The sequence below is a fragment of the Strigops habroptila genome, chromosome 14, assembly GCF_004027225.2.
Source record: "Strigops habroptila isolate Jane chromosome 14, bStrHab1.2.pri, whole genome shotgun sequence".
Lineage (NCBI taxonomy): Eukaryota > Metazoa > Chordata > Aves > Psittaciformes > Psittacidae > Strigops > Strigops habroptila.
In genome coordinates, this window is record NC_044290.2 from 1524642 (window position 1) to 1543095 (window position 18454).

The window sequence follows — 18454 nt, forward strand, 5'->3', positions numbered from 1 at the left end:
CAGCTCAGGCAACAAAGAGTGGGGATGGTGCCTGCTGTAACAGGAGTGTGTGTATGTGGTCACCAGGCCATAAAAGCAATGAGCAACCTGCCATCGGCTATTCTTCTTGTGGGCCAGCAATTCTCAAGGTGGCCTACTTCATCCTCGCCTGCTAAAGCAAGTCCTCCTGCAGGGAGATTTCAGCTCTAATTTGCAACACTTCAGATGTCAGCAAGGTTTTCAGCTGAACGAATGGCCTTGGGGCACACAACACCATATCTGCTATACCGCTCTGAAGAGTGCTGTGGGATGTGACCACATCAGCAGTTCTGAACCTCTAACCCTGGTTAAACAAAAGGGCATAAAAGCAAGGTTTAACCTGAAATGTGACAAAAATCTCCCAAATGCTGCATTCAGAAGTTCGATTCTGTAACAAAATAGCTTTTCTAAGATCATACATTGGTGTGAAAATGATTAAACTGGGCAGAAATCATAGAATCATAGAATACTGTTGGAAAGGACCTCAAGATCATCTAGTTCCAACCCCTCTGCCATGGGCAGGGACACCTCGCACTAAACCATGTGGCCCAAGGCTCTGTCCAACCTGGCCTTGAACACCGCCAGGGATGGAGCATCCACAACTTCCTTGGGTAACCCATTCCAGTGCCTCACGACCCTCACAGTAAAGAACTTCTTCCTCATATCTAATCTAAACTTTCCCTGTTGAAGTTTGAACCCATTACCCCTTGTCCCACCACTACAGTCCCTAAGGAAGAGTTCCTTCCCAGCATCCTTATAGGCCCCCTTCAGATACTGGAAGGCTGCTCTGAGGTCTCCACGCAGCCTTCTCTTCTCCAGGCTGAACAGCCCCAACTCTCTCAGCCTGTCTTCATACGGGAGGTGCTCCAGCCCTCTTACCATCCTCGTGGCCCTCCTTTGGACTTGCTCCAACAGCTCCATGTCCTTTTTATGTTGAGGACACCAGAACTGTACACAATACTCCAAGTGAGGTCTCACAAAAGCAGAATAGAGGGGCAGGATCACCTCCTTTGACCTGCTGGTCACGCTTCTTTTGATGCAGCCCAGCACACAGGTGGTTTCTGGGCTCAAGTGCACACTGAAGCTGGCTCATGTTAAGCTTCTCCTCAATCAACACCCCCAGGTCCTTCTCTGCAGGGCTGCTCTGAATCTCTTCTCCACCCAACCTACAGCTGTGCCTGGCATTGCCCCGACCCAGGTGCAGGACCTTACACTTGGCTTGGTTAAACTTCATAAGGTTGGCATCGGCCCACCTCACAAGCGTGTCAAGGTCCCTCTGGATGGCATCCCTTCCCTCCAGCGTATCAACCGAACCACACAGCTTGGTGTCATCGGCAAACTTGCTGAGGGTGCACTCAATCCCACTGTCCATGTCGCCGACAAAGATGTTGAACAGGACTGGTCCCAGCACTGATCCCTGAGGGACACCACTCATTACTGTTTTCCAACTGGACATCGAGCCATTTACCACAACTCTTTGCGTGCGGCCATCCAGCCAGTTCTTTATCCACTGACTGGTCCATCCGTCAAGTTGATGTCTCTTCAATTTAGCGACAAGGATGTCGTGTGGGACAGTGTCGAATGCTTTGCACAAGTCCAGGTAGATGACATCAACTGCTCTGCCACTGTTCATCAGTTCCGGGGCTCCATCATAGAAGGCCACCAAATTGGTCAGGCAGGATTTCCCCTTAGTGAAGCCATGTTGGCTGTCACCAACCACCTCACTGTTTTTCATGTGCCTTAGCATGCTTTCCAGGAGAATCTGCTCCAAGATTTTGCCAGGCACAGAGGTGAGGCTGACTGGTCTGTAGTTCCCCGGGTCTTCCACCTTCCCCTTCTTGAAAATGGGGGTTATATTACCCTTCTTCCTGTCATCGGGAACTTCACCTGACTGCCAGGATTTTTCAAATATGATGGACAGTGGCTTAGACACTTCATTCGCCAGCTCCTTCAGGACCCGCGGATGGATTTCATCAGGTCCCATGGACTTGTGCACGTTCAGGTTCTTAAGATGGTCTCGAACCCGATCCTCTCCTACAGTGGCCCTAAGGTCTTCATTCTCCCAGTCCCTGCATCTGCCTTCCAAGCCTTGGGTGGTGTGGTCGGAGCATTTGCTAGTGAAGACTGAGGCAAAGAAGTTATTAAGAACCTCAGCCTTCTCCAAACCCAGGGTAGCCAGTTCTCCCGATAGCTTCCGGAAAGGGCCCACCTTGTCCCTAGTCTGTCTTTTATTTGCTACGTACCTATAGAAGCCTTTCCTGTTATCTTTCACATCCCTTCCCAGATTTAATTCTAGCTGGGCCTTAGCTTTTCTAACCTGGTCCCTAGCTTCCCGGACAACGTTCCTGTATTCTTCCCAGGCCACCTGTCCTTGCTTCCACCTTCTATAAGCTTCTTTTTTCCCTCCAAGTTTCCTCAGCAGCTCCTTCTCCATCCATGGAGGTCTCCTGGCCCTCCTGCCGCAAAATCTGGTATCCTGTGACCTTCTGCAAGAAAGAGGCCATTCAGGATCACCTGAGTCCCCACATGGGAAAATCAGTGCTTGGAAAGAGATCTGTGCTCAGCTCCTGGAGAAGAGAGGAGGGGATTGCTGGATCTAGAGACTACGTGACGCAAAGGGACTGCAAAAGAAGCAATGCTCCACACATCACACTCTCCTTAGGGCACCACAGCAGCTCCAGCCTGACCTGTCTCCAGTCAACAGCGCTGTGGTCCTACCTGGTTGAAGTTGTCGAGGGCTTTGTGCAGGTTTGCGTGCATCCCAGTTGGGGCCTCATTGGTGATTTTGATGGAGTTCTCCAGGATGCCCTGGGGAATGATGTGGCTCTCAGAGGAAGGTGCCGGCTCCGCGCTAATGAAGACACGGAAATCCTGGTGGCTGCCCTCACTGTGCTGCTCCAGCTTTTTCTCCAGGGAACTCAGACACTTGGCCACCAGGTGGATGTTCTGCAGGAACAAAGGGGACAAGGCTTCATCAGTTGCTCCCCTTTACACCAATGCTGGGCAGGCACCAAATCCATCACACCAACAAATGGCATCCAACGCTATGCTCTAGGACTTGGTACTTGTCCCAGTAGTGCCGATGTGCACCTCACAGCCCCAAATATCCAGGTATATCAAGTACACTTCTAAATTCAAAGATCAGTATAAATCATCAGTCATGAAGCAAGCCAGTATTGGGTTGTTTGGGTAATCATAGACTCATAGAATGGATTGGGTTGGAAAGGACCTTAAGATCATCCAGTTCCAACCCCCTGCCATGGACAGGGACACCTTCCACTAGAGCAGGTTGCTCCAAGCCCTGTCCAACCTGGCCTTGAACACAGCAGGGATGGAGCATTCACAACTTCCTTGAGAAACCTGTTCCAGCGCCTCAGCACCCTCACCGTAAAGAACTTCTTCCTTATATGCAACCTAAATCTCGCCTGTTTAAGTTTGAACCCATCGCCTCTTGTCCTATCACTATAGTACTCGATGAAGAGTCCCTCTCCAGCATCCTTTTAGGCCCCTTCAGACACTGGAAGCTGCTCTGAAGTCTCCACGCAGCTTCTCTTCTCCAGGCTGCCTCCTTCTTGTTGCAGTAATACATAGTTGATGAATTAGAGTTACTTCCCCAGATCTACCAAGCTCAAATGAAAAATGTTTGTTCATTTGTAACAGACTAACAGTGAGGACCTCCCATATCAGTCACTGAGAAATAAAGCCAAGCAGGTGGGTTTACAAAGAGCTTTAACACAAAATACTTATTTATTCATGCAACTAATTATACATACCTGTTAGAAAATGAAGCAGTATTATGCTGAGATGATGGTGAAATAGAAGAAGACAAGCCTCAGTTTTCCAGCTAAAGTCCTATAGAGTCTTGTAGTTTCCAGGCAAGAAAACAGTCTGTTTTTTTTTTTTTGTATTAAGAATGGGGCAGGTCACACACATCAGGGATTCATGGCCTAAAACTACCTTCAGTTTAAAGTTATGTGTGTAATCCAGGCAGACCATGCTAACAGACCCTCTGGAAGGTGATTTATCCCATCCAAAGGCAGGACAAAGAACTTCTAAACTTCAATTAAAAGCAGCCACCAAAAAGATAAACTGCTTAGAGGTGGCAAGGAAATGACATAAAGGAACCATATTAGAGGCTTAGAATATATCACCCATAAAAAGGAGCAGAAAGGAGGTCTTGTGGTTAAAGAGCAGAGTAATGGAGACTATCAGGAGCAAAATGACATTCTTCAGAAAGTGGAATTTGTGTCCAAATAAGAAAAACAGAAAACAGCACAAAATTCAGTCATGGTTAGGCCAAAGAGGTGTTTAAAGGAGCAATATTCTGAAAGCCATAAAAACTAATAATAAAGCCTTTTCCAGAAATCAGAAACCTACTAAAGAATCTGTAAAACTAGAAGATAATCAAAGTCTACAGCAAACGCCCAAGAAAGGCAAAGCCAGCATAGAACAGCTCATATTTGCAGGAATATTCACTGCAGAGCTTAGAAAAGCTCTCACTGTTATAGTCTGTGTTACATGGTTGGTATCACAGAAACACTGAAGCTGCAGACACCTCTGGAGATCATCCTGCCCAAAGCAGAGTCAGTGAGAGCGGATTGTTAACTGTCATAGAATCACAGACTGGTTTGGCTTAAAGCTCATCCAGCTCCAACCCCCTGCCATGGGCAGGGACACCTTCCACTAGAGCAGGTTGCTCCAAGCCCCTGTGTCCAACCTGGCCTTGAACACTGCCAGGGATGGGGCAGCCACAGCTTCTCTGGGCACCCTGTGCCAGCGCCTCAGCACCCTCACAGGAAGAGCTTCTGCCTCAGAACTCATCTCAATCAATAAATTGCTAGACAACTCCTGCCACAGGTCAAGGCTCCATCCCTGAGACAGCAGCTGCTTCAGAAACATGACTCAAGAGAATTGCTCTTTGGCGGAGCCATGCACCTTGCATCTGCTCATCTTCTTGCCCCAAATCTGATTCATGTGGCTGGGAACAATATTTCTGATTTAGAACTGCATAAATGCAGTCTCCTTCCCTGAAAGGAGGAGGGTTGTGCTCATTTTACATGGATGAAATGGATTTTGGGAGCTTGGGGGAGACAAAGAGGAGATTCCTGAGCAAAGGAACCATGCTCTTGGAGCATTGCCTTCTGGTAAACAATGACTCTGTGAAAGGCAGTAGACAAAATGCAATTACACCTGACTACTGATGCACCAGTGCTTGTCTTAGGCATTTAGGATTTCATGGGATGAGGTAATCCCCAAGGTCCTGGCAACCAACTCGCTCTGAAAACACAAGTTCAATAACAAAGTGGGAGTGGACCGAAACCTGTAACCAAAATATTTTGAACAGCCACAGAGATTTAGTAATTTAAGGAAAGAGCTCAACAAAACAGCAAAAGAAAAACTGTGCATTAAGTATCTGTGTAATCATACTCTATACCTGACCTTAAGCATTTCATCTTTAATTGGTAGTTTCTTCCTACATCTGCTTTTGTGTTGTTAGATGGCTGAAAAATAATTGCTTTGCTTCTGCTGATGTGACGCCAATGATCATTATTTGTCGGTATCACTGCCTTTTAACAGCCAGTTTAGGGAATATTTCTAATCTAGTGATAATGGAGTGCATTTCTACACAATCCTTTTGTGATAGAAGGGATGGAAAAGAGGAATATATTCAGCAAAACACGAGTTGGCACTAAGAATTCCTGACTTCATCAAATGACTATGTCTGTAAAAAACAGACAGATGCTGTGGAGGGGATTCACAGCTTTGAAGGAAACTTTGCAAATGAATTCTCTGCAGTCAGATAACACAACCTGACAGGACGTGACTAATGACAACATAGGAGGTCATAATACTTGAATGATATGTCAATTATCAATAACAACATAACGCAGACAATGCTGCAGTAACACCAACCACAGCTGATACATGTTGATCAAAGAACCACCTCCTCTTGCTTGTTTTGAAACCTGCCTCCCACCAGTGTCATGGGTTACCTCTAGATCTTATTCAGGAGAAAGAAGAGATAGTTTAGCCTGTCCACCTTCTTTTGGCTCAGGGCTTCATGCACTCCCAATACTATCTCCCTAAACCATACAGTACAGTTTACAGTTTTACTTCCTTCTTGTGCCATAAGACCCCTGAAGACACATTTACCCAGGACACAGCAAGGTAATTTGTGGCTTCATCCCATTTTTTTTGTCTTAGCTGAGTTTTGGTCTGTTAAAGAGCTGTTGTGCAAGGGTAAAAGACCACTCCCTACCATCTCTGGGTTTTCACAGCTTATGTCTAGGTCTGTGCTGCAGGCAGAAATAGGTAGAGGTCTCAATTCATTACCTTGCTTTATGAATGGAGGGCCAAATCCTGCTGACAAGGCGGCAAAAAGACATCTGAAACATCATCCCACGCACACTTCCCAGTGGCATGGTACTTTGCCCTGTGTCATTGCCCCACTTCACGCTGTGGCGTACGAGTGACTGAGAGCAGGTACCAGAGGATGCAGGTCTGCGGCAAGAGCTGGGCTGCACGTGAAGGAACCTGGGGAGGACCAGATGCTTTTCTTTGGGAATTCACTTCTAAGCACCTCTGTGTGTTTGTACTTCACAAGGCAGAACATATATCACAGGATGCAAGTGTTGCTATGGTAACCATCAGAAATAGCACCACGTATATATAAAGCAGCACACACTCCAAGATGCTCTCGCTTCCTTTGCTGAGAGCAACTGGAGACTCTACACATTCCTGAAAGGGGCTCTCTCCTTCATGCCTTATCACAGATCACCTCCTGGAGCAATGAGACTTAGCTGCTTTTTCAAAGTCTCATTCTCTCGTGAGATGCTCTCAGAAAATAGTCACCACATTTACAGTAAATCTAAAGCTAGGCCTTACAGTCCAGGGACAGCCCAGCACTTTAATATGCAATGCATCGTGATAGGATATGAAACAGGGGGCTCTACAGAGGGTCCCTTCCCTTGCCATGCTTACTGTCAATGGTAGTGTGAGGCTTCATCCCATGAGAAGATGCCACACATACTCGGGAACAGCTCCATCCTTCCACAGGCAGCCCTATGGTTGTGTGAATACTACTACAGGACCAAAAGGGATAAGCACAGACCCTACCACCAACGCCTGCTCACACATCTGTGAGATCCGGACCTCAGCCTAAATGGAGCCATTACCGGTAGGGGAAACTTCTGGGATTTGCCAGGCCAGACAGCAAAAGAGCAGGAAGTACAGAGAATCTGGGCTGACCTGAACTCCCCAAAGTTTTAAAGACAATGCTGGAGCTTCTGTTGCCAAATTTCACTTCATAAGACAAAAAGATTTAAAGGTAGGTAGTGATGAGCAGGTGAAATGCACAGCAAAGGGCAAGTGCTTGCTTAAGCTCAAGAAATGGAGAAAAGTAAACTTTATTTTCAGGAGGATCCCATTGCATTTGTGTTTTAACCCAAAATTAGTCCTGAGACAGAGGTTTCCATAGCAGTTGTACAACCAAACTGGGATTGCTGTAGTTACAAAGGCATTGAAAGCCCAATAGAAACTTAATTCCACCCCAGATCAATATTCAGATTACTTGCTGGTCTGTAACTGGATTTGCTATTGGAAAAACCTGGGAATGGCTGTTGTGACATGAGGCAGGAAGGAAGATGGTTTTCTGAAATCCAAAACCTTTCTCCATCAGAGTATTTGTCTGAAAATCACGAAGAAGAACTGAAGGAAGAGTGGGTATTTCTCCTTTTACATATATCTAGGGATGAAAAGATACTATGGCTGGAAGGAGAACTAGTCTCTTCTTTGCTGAAGCAGAGGCTTAGTGCCAAATGCTTATGTGTGCTTTGAATGGACAATGTATCATCTCATACAGGACAGTATATGCTTTCTGCTTGTAGCTAGGACTAGTTATGAAGTACACAGAAAAAGGCCCCATTGTATTTACAATGCAGTAAGAAGGGCTCTGCCAATGCCTGAATCTCTCACAGTTTTGCCCTGGGATATCCTTGTTATTCCATTTGGTACATGAATCTGACCCAGCGAAGCAGCAACCTGTGGAAATGGAAAGATGCTCAAGAATTAAATTCACTCAATTGCAAAGAGAGGGAAGTGACATTTTGGCCAATGGATGAAGACTACAACTACATTCAGAATATTTAATGTCTGACCTTTTCCCTACATCAGTTAATTCAGACATACCTCTGGAAATATGTAAACAAATTTCACTGTTTCTTTACTATTAGGCGGATAAACAGAATTTGGTGATAGGGGTGGTTACTGTCTTAGCAAAAAGCTTTAACGAAGGCCCACAGAGGAAAACCGGGCAGAGATAGTTTATGCCAGCTTATAGTTTAGTGCTCCCTACACAAGGGAGACTACACATATCATAGAATCATAGAATCCCAGACTGGTTTGGGTGGAAGGGACCTTAAAGCTCATCCAGTCCAACCCCCTGCCACGGGCAGGGACACCTTCCACTAGAGCAGGTTGCTCCAAGCCCCTGTGTCCAACCTGGCCTTGAACACTGCCAGGGATGGGGCAGCCACAGCTTCTCTGGGAAAAGTCTCTGCCAGCGCCTCAGCACCCTCACAGGGAAGAGCTTCTGCCTTATATCTAATCTCAATCTCCCCTCCCTGCTTTTGTTTCCATTTGTGGATTTTTTTGTGATGGCTTTTATCTTCTTGTGTGTATTTTCGGAATGTCAAAGCAGTTTTCTTCCTTTTGCCTCCTACAATGCCAGAAGGCAACACTGGCTGGTCAATACAATTAAGAAGGATTTGGTCCCAGGACAGCAGACCTTCCCAACACAACAGTGATCCTGCTTTTGTAGTCCAATAAGGACTTCCTAACTGTTTCAATATCCTTTAACAACTAATCCCCACAAATCTAATTCCCCAACTCATTATTGCTCAGAATACTTGACTATCATTATTTCTGGTTCCAATCAAGGACCAGTAATGAACATGCGTAAAAGCCACCTAGGTGATCACATCAAGTGTTTGTCTTTAAGAACGTGTGTATGAGTTGATATCAGACAGCAAATGCAGTGGATGGAAGGAGAGCTCTACTCCACGTGAGCTGAGTTGTTCAGTGGATACCAAAATACAGAAGTGACCATAACAGTTGCTTTTTTGCTTACTCAAAAGCAAATGGGAAGCCTGAGTATAACTGTCCAAGGGGTGGGATACAGCCTCCAAAGAATGAGCTTGATTACCAGGGCAAAATTACCCTGGCTGCCTCTTGATGTCTGCTTTATCCTCTTTCATTGGTAATGCCACAATTCTCAAATCCTGGGACACTTTTGTCCATTGAATTGTCTGTGCCATTCCCAATCCTGTGCAACTGATCTACAAACACTCCTGAAACTGTTTGCAAGGTGCAAGCATTGCACGAAAGGTCGTGCAAATAAAACACCACACAACCTTGCAGGAAAGATCTTGCTGAATAAACTGCCATAAGGCAAACATTTGTTATGATCCACCTACTTATGAGTGAAATGACAGAAGAATCCTTTGTGAGACTCTTGACCGCTGAGTCCTGCTGTGATGAGTTTGGATACTGATTTTATCAGTTTCTTGGTGACAATTAAGTTCCATTGCTTTGATGTCACTCCACGTGCCTAAACTGAGACACCAAATGCAGAAACTGGAGGGAAATGGCACTGCCTTGCCTCAAACACCCGCAGGATGTTCCCAAGTCTGTCCCAAGAGTGAAATGCCACCAAGGCACAACTCCAGTTCCTAGTGGGGCCCTCACTGCCTGGATTTCTTAGAAGGTCTAGGACTATAAAAACAAAGGAAGAGCTCTGATCTCTGTTTTAACTCAGTCTTGCCCATATTGTTTTATTCCAAACGAAGCACAACACAGAACTAGAATATGCACATGTACAAAGTTTTATCAATTTCATGACTGCACCAGAGAAAGTCCAGGTGACTGATGGACCCTGAGGAGACCCAACTCTGGCACAAGGCAGCCCATCTCAATGGCCACGGCTGTGACTGCCAAGTTTGCATTAAAACCTGCTAGCAACCAGCTGAACAAAGCTCCTCTCTAAGCTCACAGGGAACCTGTCTGCTCTGTGACACCAGAGACAGTCACACTTGGCGCGTGTTGCTGGAAAATCATTAGCCCAACCATCCAAATTAGTCTTTCCCATAAATCTGATTTCTGTAGCTGTTCTGGTTTCACCTTCAGTGTCTGCTGAGACCTCTTACTGATTGCTCTGACCATGAGAGAAGATGTGAACGGATGAAATAAAACCACTTCAGGCCCATAGTACTCATCTGCTGCCATTGAAGCAACAGACATGGAAGCTGACACTGCTAACAGATCATTTACAGGATCTAACCATCATTATAGAAAAGAACCTTCACTCTGCATGACTAAATGGAGTATGTCTCAAAAAGCTGCATGTTTTCTTTGCCACCACCTCAAAGGCAGATGCCAGTATTGCAGCCATCTGTATTCAAAGCTCTTGAAAAGCTCAGCATTGTCTACCTTAGAGGCAGCTTGCAAAAGAAGCTAAAATTAAGATCGGAATATCGATGGCATTCAATGTAAATCCAAACCAAAGCCTGGAGGCTCAGATCAGGACTCAAAGCTTTGTCTTAATCTCATTTTATCCAACCAATTCAGTGATAATAAACGTTTGTAAAATCCACATCTAGGAAACCAGAGGGTTCCCAAGACCTGCAATGAGAGCTGTCATCCCTGACTCTGCGTATCAGCATCCCAAGCACTCACTGAATAAGTGGCTCCAGAGAGAGCACTTGACAGAGCTCCCTTTGCACCCTAAAAGGCTCTGAACCATTTTGCTGTGTTGTGATAAGAGCTTCAAATATTTATTTACCTGTTTTGGGATGCATAAAGGAATCAGCACCGTTGCAGATAGCTCCTGCTTTCCCTGCGGTGGTGTGCATGTTCTCATTGCTCATTTAAATATATAGATAGTCTTGAGTTGTAGTGAGAGAAACAGTCTAACAGCTCTTAACAAAGCTCTTTATTTGCTCATGAAGCAAATAAAATCACGGGAAAGTGTAGCACAACCTTCCCTCAGAGGACTGTAGCAACAGGACACGGGGTGGTAGGTTTACACCTAAACAGTAAGTTCAGGTTAGATACAAGGCAGATGTTCTTCCCTGTGAGGGTGCTGAGGTGCTGGCACAGGGTGCCCAGAGAAGCTGTGGCTGCCCCATCCCTGGCAGTGTTCAAGGCCAGGTTGAACAGAGTCTTGGGTGACATGGTGTAGTGTGAGGTGTCGCTGCCCATGGCAGGGAGTTGGAACTGGTTGAGCTTTAAGCTCCTTTCCAACCCAAACCATTCTATGGTTCTATGACTCTCCACAACTACACACCCTTCAGAAGGCTTGAAGAGCAAGAAAATCGAAACAGCAATGCCTGATAAAAGCAATAGCTAGCAGCAAGGGACAGTTAGCAGGTTGCCGCTTTGGTCACACAGATCATCCCTTGTGCCATCTCCCACCAGATAAGAATGACAGCCTGTCCTCGCTAAGGTGAGCAGCACCAGGCAACCTGGGAGAGCAGCAGGACTGTTTCCAAAGACACCGTACCTGAAGGATGACCCAATGACCCTCCTTTGCAGCCAGATCTAGAGCTTGTTCAGCAACTACCTCTTGACCTTGTCCAAGGGACACGTTGTGGAAATTCCTGTTGTTAAACGTATAACCAAGTTTCTTCCCTAAAATTAAAAAAGAAGAGTGATATTCAGCACTTATACCTGGAATGGCAAACAGCACAGATGAGCTCATGCAGCAGGTGTGAGACAGAGTTCATAGAATCAAGGAACGGGTTAGGTTGGAAAGGACCTTAAAGCTCATCCAGTTCCAACCCCACTGTCAAAGGCAGGGACACCTTCCACTAGAGCAGGTTGCTCCAAGCCCCTGTGTCCAACCTGGCCTTGAACACTGCCAGGGATGGGGCAGCCACAGCTTCTCTGGGCACCCTGTGCCAGCACCTCAGCACCCTCACAGAGAAGAACTTCTTCCTTAGATCTAACCTGAACTTCCCCTGTTTCAGTTTGAACCCACCATCCCTTATCCTGTCGCTACAGTCCCTGATGAAGAATCCCTCTCCAGCATCCTTGTAGCCCCTTCAGATACTGGAAGGCTGTTGTGAGGAGTTCAGTCATATCAAAAACCCCCACAGAAGTTCTATCACACTTCTTATAATCATAGAATCACAGAATAGTTCGGGTCGGAAAGGACCTTAAGATCATCTAGTTCCAGCCCCCCTGCCATGGGCAGAGACACCTCACACTAAACCATGTCACCCAAGGCTCTGCCCAACCTGGCCTTGAACACTGCCAGAGATGGAGCATTCACAACTTCCTTGGGCACCCTGTGCCAGCGCCTCACCACCCTCACTGTAAAGAACTTCTTCCTTACATCTAATCTAAACTTCCCCTGTTTAAGTTTGAACCCATTACCCCTTGTCCCAACACTAACGAAGTTGGAACCCGTTACCCCTTGTCTAAGAAAGAGAGTCCTTCACCAGCATCCTTACAGGCCCCCTTCAGATACTGGAAGGCTGCTATGAGGTCAATAGTTATCTTGTCTCCTCCTTGCCAACGCACTGAAAGCAGCAGTAGCTTCTTCCAAACAACTTCTAATTACAGAGCAGCATCAACACAAAGGTACATTATTACCAAGTGCCCGTTGTTTAAAGAATGTTATTCCCCTGCAACCTTGTGTAAAAACACATTTTACAGTGCTAGAAAATGAAAACAATTTCCTGCTGATTAAATAGGCTTTGCACAAGACATGGCTCTGTGGGGAAACTCACCCTGCAGTGTGTGCTACACCCAGCAGGAAGTAGGAACCCACTAGGTTTTGAGGAGGTAGCTGAAGTGTGAGCTTCCTGTGGGCTCGAGCAATGCCTCTCAGGTCTGCTCCCAAAACCCATTTATTTTACTATCCTGCTCTGGAGGACAGATGGCAGCTGTTTAGTGTTTCTTCACTTTGTGATACTCCTTCAGACTCCACTGATTTCTCTGTAGCATCCCAGTGCCTCAGATCCTTTAAGTGATCATGGCTAAAGATCTCATGTTGACTTTTCTGAATCTATCATCCAGAGATAGGGGACACCAGTTGCAACTTTTCTCATGGGAGTAGCAAATGCCTGGAGCAAGTTACCTCTGCCGTGTGCTCCTCAGAAGATGAGCACCAATTTGTGCTGCCAGAGGGAAGCATCCCAACCAACAACCAACATCCATACTGGCTCCATGCAGGATAGGAGGATGTGTTCAGCTCAGCCGGGGAGTCCCACATGTCCCACATGCTGATGCCTCAGGATTGCCTACACTTCTCTCTGCACGCAAATCTGCCTTCATGCAGATGGTGCACCCTTAATTCCTGATTTCTGCTAAAAGCAGCCAAGTGTTATAGTACAACAAGGAAAAGATTTGTCTTGCAAGACTTGGGATTCAGCTCTTGGTACAAAATTGGAAACAGATGGCCATAAGTAAAACAAACATCCAAACTCTTCCAGTTGCTCAGGCTCTCTACTTAGCCTTACTACAGCAACTCCCTGGGATACAGCTCTCCCCATATTGTACCATTTCCAGTTTTCTTTCGCACGATCTCTGGTGGCTGCCAACTTTGAGAGCTGCTAATCTCCTCCTCTGCCTTCAAGACCCACCCTCTCAGGAAGAGATGGCACATGCTTCCAGAAGGCAGGGTGTTCCCTCAAACCAGGTGGTTAATAATAAGGTTAATATCAGTTGTTATTTCCACTTCAGAGATAGGAACGGGCCTGCAGAGGGATACACAGTGAGTCTGCGCTGCTGCCTCACCGAAGACGATGCAGCCTTCCTCCTTCCTCACTGGCTTAGAGAGGAGAGGGGATGTGAAGCCTGGTTGCCCCAGCGCAACAGTGTTTCATAGAATCACAAACTGTTTTGGGTTGAAGGGACCTTAAAGCTTATCTAGTTCCAACCCCCTGCCACGGGCAGGGACACCTTCTACTAGAGCAGGTTGCTCCAAGCCCCTGTGTCCAACCTGGCCTTGAACACTGCCAGGGATGAGGCAGCCACAGCTTCTCTGGGCACCCTGTGCCAGCGCCTCAGCACCCTCACAGGGAAGAGCTTCTGCAAGGTCCTCCCCGTGTTGCCAAGGAAAGGTCTCATGAGGGGGCAGCATCTGGAAGAAGCTATCTTCCACTCGCCAGAATTATCTAGCCAGAAATGAAATAATGAAACCTAATGAAGGACAAAGAAAATATGGACCAGTGAACCCAACCCAAACCCAGCATGACAGGCATCAGGGCCAGTGCAGCTGCACTGAAGCAATAGTTTTATTTCATTAGATTTTACTTGCTGTAACTTTTCTGGCTGACTGACCCCAGGTGCTCACAGCTACACTCAGCTTTACAATTCCAGTTAAACCATTCATGGTTGGATTTTAGTGTTTCATTTCCCATTGAAGAAAATAACACATTGAGAAACAGGATCACCAACATGGCTCCAAAAGAAAGCCAGGCACATGAGAGGACCTTCCTCAGGGGTGTCCCCTTCAATTCACAATGATGAGACCTGGTGTCAGGGCAGAAAGAGCACGAAACATGAAAGCAAAGTACCCAGAAACTCCCTACAACCAAGAACTGGGATCTGGCCTGTGGCTCAGGCTGCTCTGGGCTTTAATGTCTCTGGAAGCTGCTTGTGGGTATGTGGGTAAAGACCGACTGAAGCGTTATTTTGGGATGCCACAGAAAGTGCATCACAGAGAAGAAAAGACATCCACAGATCAGCGTTCTTCCACCACTCTCCTGAGTGATGGCTTAGTTCAGTGTCACTGGTTTCTCTGCTGAGGCTGCCAGCCTTGCTGATGTTTGGTCTGGAGACCTATCTACTGAAAACCAGGCAGCAGCTCCACTGCTATAATAGTCTGATACATAATTAATGCAATTTAAATATCTCGTACTCCACACTGCAGGGAGCATCTGGGCTTGGCCATAAGACATGGTCTTGGAGATATGTGGAGTGCATTGCTGGAGAAGCAGAAAAGACATCTGATGAGCCTGGCAATCTGGACCAGCCCTAAAGCAGTACCTAAAGGCATCCAGAGGGATGGAGCCCCTCCACTGCCACAGTCTGGAAAGAAGTGACCACAGTTACCTGTGCCCAACAGCCAGAAGTGACCCCATTTCCAGCCTACTGTAATTGCCATATTGAGCCTGAAAATGGCAGTTCTTCCATGGTGGAGCTGAAACCCAGAGCAAATTCTGCACATTGGCAGCTTCAGAGCACAGGCACTGACTACAGCAGTCAGTGCACAACAGAAATCACTGCCTTCTCAAATAAAGCACCTTAAAGACACCCCTTTGGCTCTGAAGCCAGCCAGCAGCACTACATCTGACCATCCACACCAAAACCAACTTAGGAAGGATGTGATTAAAAACTGGAAACTCCACCACTAACCAGCAGACTGGTATAGGGGACTGTTTTTTATTTTTAGCTATCACAGAACCATCAAATCATAGAACACCAGGTTGGAAGAGACCTCAAGGATCATCTGGTCTAACCTGTCTTGGCAAAAAGCAAGCTATCTGACAGCATATTATATAAATCTGATGTAAATTATAGCTTGTGTACAAGACCAAGTCAGAAATTGTTGCAGTGTGAACCACGCTGGGAATTCAGGCAATGCAGGAAAGAGACAAGTTTAATTTAAACTTTAGATGAAAATCCAAAAAACTTGAAGAAAAAAATTGAAAAACGCCCCCAAAACCCAATCACATCCTTTCACAATTATCTATTTTTAACAGATTACTCTATTATCTACAAAGAGATGAGGGAAATAACCCAAAACAACAGAAGAATGTCATGCCAAGATAATTACACAGAAGATAAAAAGCAATGCTGTGGTATGCCTAGAGACACGATTGGTTTACCTTGTTTCTCCACATCCTTCAGTGGGTCGACTCCTGGGGACAGGATAAAGAACATTGGCGTTGCAGGTCCCGATTCCTCAAAGGTTGTTGCAAAATCCAGGGATCTCCCTACCACGTATTTACTGCCAAGCTTTTCCTCTACAAAATCTCTGCCAGAAAGAAAACAGTGTTGCCAGTCCCCCGTTGTTCAGAAAAGACACATCCCCCTGCAAATAACCCATTAATCAGTTTTGATTTTGCTGATTCAAACAAAATAGAAACTAAATGGGCATGGAATAAGATCAGAGAGGATCTGCAGGCTGGGCTTCAGGAGTCAGCACTCAGTACCAATATTTGGCACTTTTTACAGGGGTAAAATGACACATGGCACACCAATATCTGAGAAATGAAAGGAAGGGAGAAGGGAAAACAGTGGGGCCTACCAGCCCAACACTGCATTCAGAAGTTAAATACTGGCTTGATGTTGACAAAGGTGTTTCAGGAGAGAAGAAGTTAAGGTATAGGAAACTGCCATGTACTTTGTAATACATACAGCTTTCGAGAGGAAAGAGCACTCCTTTGGATTTATCACCAAAAGTCACAGAAAGCCCAGAGGATTTTCAAAATGACTTTGTTCTGGAAAGATAAAAGGGAAGAGCTCTGAGGATATCTGGCACGTGGAGCTTAGCCTCTGTGTGAGAGGCACAAGGCAAAATACAACTGAGTGAACAGGGAAAAGCTCAGCTCCACAGCAGCTGCTGAACAGAATACAGCACATGGAGAACATCCAGGCTCAATTTCCCCAGGGTGAGCTTCCAAAATCACTGCTTTAGAACAAGAGGATGCAGTGAACATTGATCCAAAGCTAGGAATGTTGTATTCAAACCCTGGAAATGAGTTACTCTTCTAGTGCAGATGCATGATTCAAGCCTTTTGGAAACCTCAGAATCATGGGGAAGAGAAACATTTTTCACCTGGTAAATGATACAACAATAAAGCAGTCAAATCCTAAGAGAGCTGAGAGTCTCCTTCAAGGACTAGTGAAAGGCAACTGGAATAGAAATTCGTGTGGGATTGCAAAAGGAAAAGCTTCCTCATTGGTATAACTTCACCTTGACCAAGTTATACCTTGCTAGTAGATGCTGGACTGATCTGACCTCATTGTGGATGAGGAAGCACAAGGTGTTGCAAGAAGATCGTTGCTGATGTTCTTCTATGAGATTGAAGGATGAAATGGGTATTTACACTAGAAAATCCTTAATGAGGAAATTATGGTTCTTGGTGGTGGATAATAGAGCACTGCCCCCACCTATGCTCTAAGCAGTCAGGTAAGAATGGTTTCTTCTGAAGGCTCCTCAGGCCTAGGGGATAAAACAGCCTGTGCAAATATCCTCAGGGATCTGCTATGAAGAGTGGCTGAAAAAACTAACTTCCAATACAGCAAAATGCATGCATCCTGTATAGGTGTGGATCATTTCAGATACCAAAGAGCTTCCTAGGCCATCTTCATGGAGCTGGCACACATGACATGGGACATAAAGGGTCTTGCACCTTGCTGAACAATGTAGGGATATTCTAATGCATCTAAAATACCCCAGGTAGCCTGTGTTTAGCTTACCAAGTTACTCCATGACTCCTAAAATGTACTTGTCAGGACTCTCCAAGAGACAGGAAGGTAAGGAATACTAGTGATGTCCATTGATCATCAGTACGGTAGAAGAAGAATTTTAGTCACAAGCACCTACAAGCGAAGGTGCTGTGAGCTGTTACTGTATAACCAGCCAAGCTTTTGAACCTGGATTCCATTACCTTCTCACAAAAGAGGAACATGAAAGGTGCTAAAACTTTATGTTTTAGTTATTTTTGAGCTGTGTGAGTACCATTTTGATTGAAAGAAATGAATTTAACTTGCTTCAACGAATTATGCACTTTAAAGTTCAGAAAGACGAGAGCTTATTTTACTTAAACCAAACAACAACAGGAAAAGCAGTATTTTCAGCTGCAAGAACACATGGAGAATCTAGCTCTAACAGAGTAAGAACTAAAAAGATGGTTAAGAATTTTATGATTGTCATAAATTATAGTATTTCATTCAATAAAACAACAACATTGATCAAAGGGAGGTGTCATTCAGTCTTGTCTGCATTTCTCTGTGAATTTTAAAGCAAAACACAAAATCTAGTTCATACACTGCTACATGCACACACCAGATGCTGGAGCACACACCAGACGCTGGAGCAATGTAAACTATTTGAGAGGCAGTAGCATGAGAGACATTGCAGAAATGTCAAATCATAGACTAGTAGGACAGAGAAGTTAAAACCAAATCCTAATGGGGTGAAAGACCTTTAGTTTCTTCTGGAACAAGCATATTGCTTTTGCGTACCTCCATAAAGTTTAGACTCGCCTGGTTACCTTCACTCCATAATTCACAACTACAACTTTCAGAAGTAGCATCACATAAATTTTGCAATTTACAGGAGAAAAAAAAGGAAAAAAGAGAAAACGTCTCTAAGACTTTACTTCTACACTTGATTCTTGTGCCTAAAGAAGAGCCATAAAGG

The 18454-nt window shown here is 45.5% G+C and overlaps 1 protein-coding gene across 1 annotated transcript in view; it reads right to left on the reverse strand.

The window, feature by feature from the left end:
- DNAH9 (dynein axonemal heavy chain 9) overlaps positions 1-18454 on the reverse strand; it is a 167645-nt gene that overhangs the window by 20397 nt on the left and 128794 nt on the right. The window contains exons 57-59 of the mRNA XM_030506447.1: positions 15912-16060; positions 11576-11703; positions 2737-2964 (exon numbers count right to left, since the gene is read on the reverse strand). Of these exons, the coding sequence (XP_030362307.1) occupies positions 2737-2964; positions 11576-11703; positions 15912-16060 (505 nt within the window). The remainder of the gene's footprint in view (positions 1-2736; positions 2965-11575; positions 11704-15911; positions 16061-18454) is intronic.